The sequence below is a fragment of the Argopecten irradians genome, chromosome 5 (genome assembly GCF_041381155.1).
Source record: "Argopecten irradians isolate NY chromosome 5, Ai_NY, whole genome shotgun sequence".
Classification (NCBI taxonomy): domain Eukaryota; kingdom Metazoa; phylum Mollusca; class Bivalvia; order Pectinida; family Pectinidae; genus Argopecten; species Argopecten irradians.
This window is the reverse complement of record NC_091138.1, coordinates 20,425,661-20,428,471: the sequence shown is the minus strand read 5'-3', so window position 1 is coordinate 20,428,471 and position 2,811 is coordinate 20,425,661. Positions and strand designations below refer to the sequence as shown.

At 43.0% G+C, this 2,811-nt stretch overlaps 1 protein-coding gene across 1 annotated transcript; it reads right to left on the bottom strand.

The window, feature by feature from the left end:
* Positions 1-1,572: 1,572 nt before the first annotated feature.
* On the bottom strand, positions 1,573-2,394 carry LOC138324312 (zinc finger CCHC domain-containing protein 12-like). Its single transcript, XM_069269389.1, has 2 exons — positions 2,274-2,394; positions 1,573-2,063 (listed from the first exon to the last, which is right to left on the bottom strand). Exons 1-2 carry the CDS (start codon positions 2,392-2,394, stop codon positions 1,573-1,575), a joined length of 612 nt encoding a protein of 203 aa, XP_069125490.1.
* Between the last annotated feature and the right edge of the window lie 417 nt (positions 2,395-2,811).

The following is a 2,811-nucleotide window of genomic DNA, read 5'->3' as shown; positions in this document are numbered from 1 at the left end:
GGGGTCCATGGTTTCCTCCATCCTTAAGCATCCTTAATGGTTTTCCCATTGAGTTTACGCAAATCAATGCAAAATTTCAGGGACCACATTCGAACAGTAGGGACTGTGAGACTCTCTGATAGCGTCAGAGTCTAACATCTCTTTAAGATGTTGTCTCACTTCCTCGTACATTCCTGGTGGATTACGACGATACGGTTCCTTAAATGGAATATCGTCTGAGAGTTTAATCTCGTGCTGCACCAGGTCTGTCTTCCCTAAATCCTTTGGGGATGTGGAGAAAATATGTTGCCACTTACCCAGTACCTGATATGCTCTCTCCAACTGCTCATGAGTGAGATTATCCCTGTTTACGAAGACCCCCAGTTTGTTCCATCATTCCCCCTTAGTCTTAGAGGATTCAGTATCCTTACTAGAGGGTTCTGGGGACCACCGGTCCATGACCTTAACATCTGTGAGATTACAGAGAGGCGATTCTGGTGATATAGTAATCGACTCCGTAGACAGATAACAGATCCGGACTGGTACTCGTTTAAGTCTTCCAGGTGCACATTCAAGTGACACTACCCTTTGACATACAACAAGGTTTCCGGATTGCAGAGAACTGCCCTGTTCTGTTACAGCTAAAATCACCATGCTTACGTACCAAGCCATGGACAGTCTTTACCTGGTTTGGACCTATGGACACTGGGTATGTATTGGCAGATTTCACCACCATTGGATTGTTAACACACAAACTATTAACAGCAGACTAACAGGCATCTGGAAATGTAGAATCAGAGCCAGTCTGTTGTATATTCCTACACATACGAATGATATTTGTGCCAACAATCACATAGACTTGTCTGTTATAGTTGGTCATCGATGTTACCAGAATAGGTACACAAAATTCACAATCTGACATAAATGGAATAGTGATATCTGCCTCAATATATCCTAAGTATGGTAACTTAGACCCACCTGCTCCAAATACCTTAAGATTAAAATCTTTGATATCCATCAGAACAGGCTTAGGATTCAGAGATTTGTAACATTTCTCTGAGACACAAGTGATCATAGAGCCACTATCAATGAGAGCAGAATATTTCTTTCCCCCTAGTATGATATGGTCAACATTAGGACCACCAACCATTCTATCATACAGAGTACTGTCAGTACTATTAGTGTTAATCGGGCTTTACCTAACTACACCATCCCTCATCTGCCCAAGGGAGGTTACTCTTTTGGCTCAGACTTTCCTGCTGAGGGTTTCTGGGCATAACCTTTATTCTGTTTCTGGTACCCATCTCTGCGTCCAGCCTTCCCTTTATTTTGGTTTGCCCCAGACTTACTATTACCCTCAAGCTTCTTTTCGAGGACCTTGATTTTGCTCATTAAGGCACTTACCTGGTTAGTGAGCTTGTCAAGTTTTACGTCGCCCTCTGAAACTTGTACAGGGTTATGCTGAGCTTTAGCCTTTTTTTTACTTTTCGGTTGCCTTCTGAGCTGGATTAAGCTCAAGGTCTACCGCTCTGACTTCCCTTTACAGCAAGTCATATGACTTAATGGAGTCATACTTGTGACGCGTCTGGCCTTTCAATTTGTCACAGCGCAAAATTTGGATCGGAGCATGTCGTCTCTGGCTGCAGAGTTTATATGTCCACTGTTAATGGCGAGCTGTAACAGTGCCTCGAGTCTGCACCCATAAGCGGTGACGGACTCACCTTCTTTCTGTGTAGCAGAGTAAAACTGCTGTAACACAACTTCATCAGAAGCTACGTTACCCAAGAAGGTGTCTAGTTTCCTTAAAATCTCAGACAAAGTTGCCCTAAGACCTAATGGTATAAGCGTCTGACGAGCGATACCCCTGAGTGATTTCCTGATGGCTTGGAGAATCAACTCTTCTGACAGGGTGCTGTCGGATGCTAAACACCTTACCTCATACCGCCAACCCTCATAGGTGGTTTCACCACGCTGAGGTGACTCATCTCCTGAGAATGTGGAGATTTTCGGAACTTGAGGTAAAAGGTGTGTATCCCTACTTTGGGTTGGTGGAGTGAGTGGAACTCCATATCCTCCCCCCAGCCCTGAAAATGGAGAATCACTAGGGTCATTAGTACTCATTACCCTTTGGAGGTAAAGGAGTACTAGTATTCACTCCCTCCCCACGTCCTACAAAATCAAATTTATAACCTGGGGCACCTACCATAACTTTGTCACTATTTGACTCTACCTGTGAGGCAATACCGAGGCTGCAGGGGTTTTGACAGAACTAGGATAGTTTTGGCTCAACATACTGTCATACTCCACCTTGGTAAACAGGACATAGTCGTCATTCTGTCGCAAAAGGCTAGCCATGAGATCATAGTCTGTCTGATCCAAGTTGGATGATCCTGCGTTTGGCTTTGACATTGCCATGTTGTACAAAATACTAATTGAAATACAAAGTAAAAGTTAATAAGACAACGAATATAAACGATGAAATAAGTAGTACAATATCTAGTATCCAAGTGATTGCGGCAATCCCTATCTACGATGAATACAAGATAACCACTTAATCATACAAATACAAACTATAGGCAGACATTTAACCACAAAATGTACAAATAAAAACAACAAGTCTTTTCATCCAACACCTAGCTAGTAGTGGAGTAGGGTGGATTCCGTCCTTGTACAGACCAAAATTCAGTGAAACCCTGGATTTATCCTGGTGTTTCGCCTTCCTGCACCTTACCAAGTCCAACCTGAGATGAGGTGAGCAGACACAAAGTCTATTATTGACTTGCGTAAGGAAACTATTCAATTCCAACACCCTGTCATTAAGGATGTACTCCT

Coding starts and splice junctions, on each gene's coding strand:
- LOC138324312 (XM_069269389.1), bottom strand. CDS start 2,394: ATGGCAATGTCAAAGCCAAACGCAGGATCATCCAACTTGGATCAGACA. Junction 2,064..2,273: donor TACCAAGGTGGAGTATGACA/GTATGTTGAGCC, acceptor CTCCATTTTCAG/GGCTGGGGGGAGGATATGGA.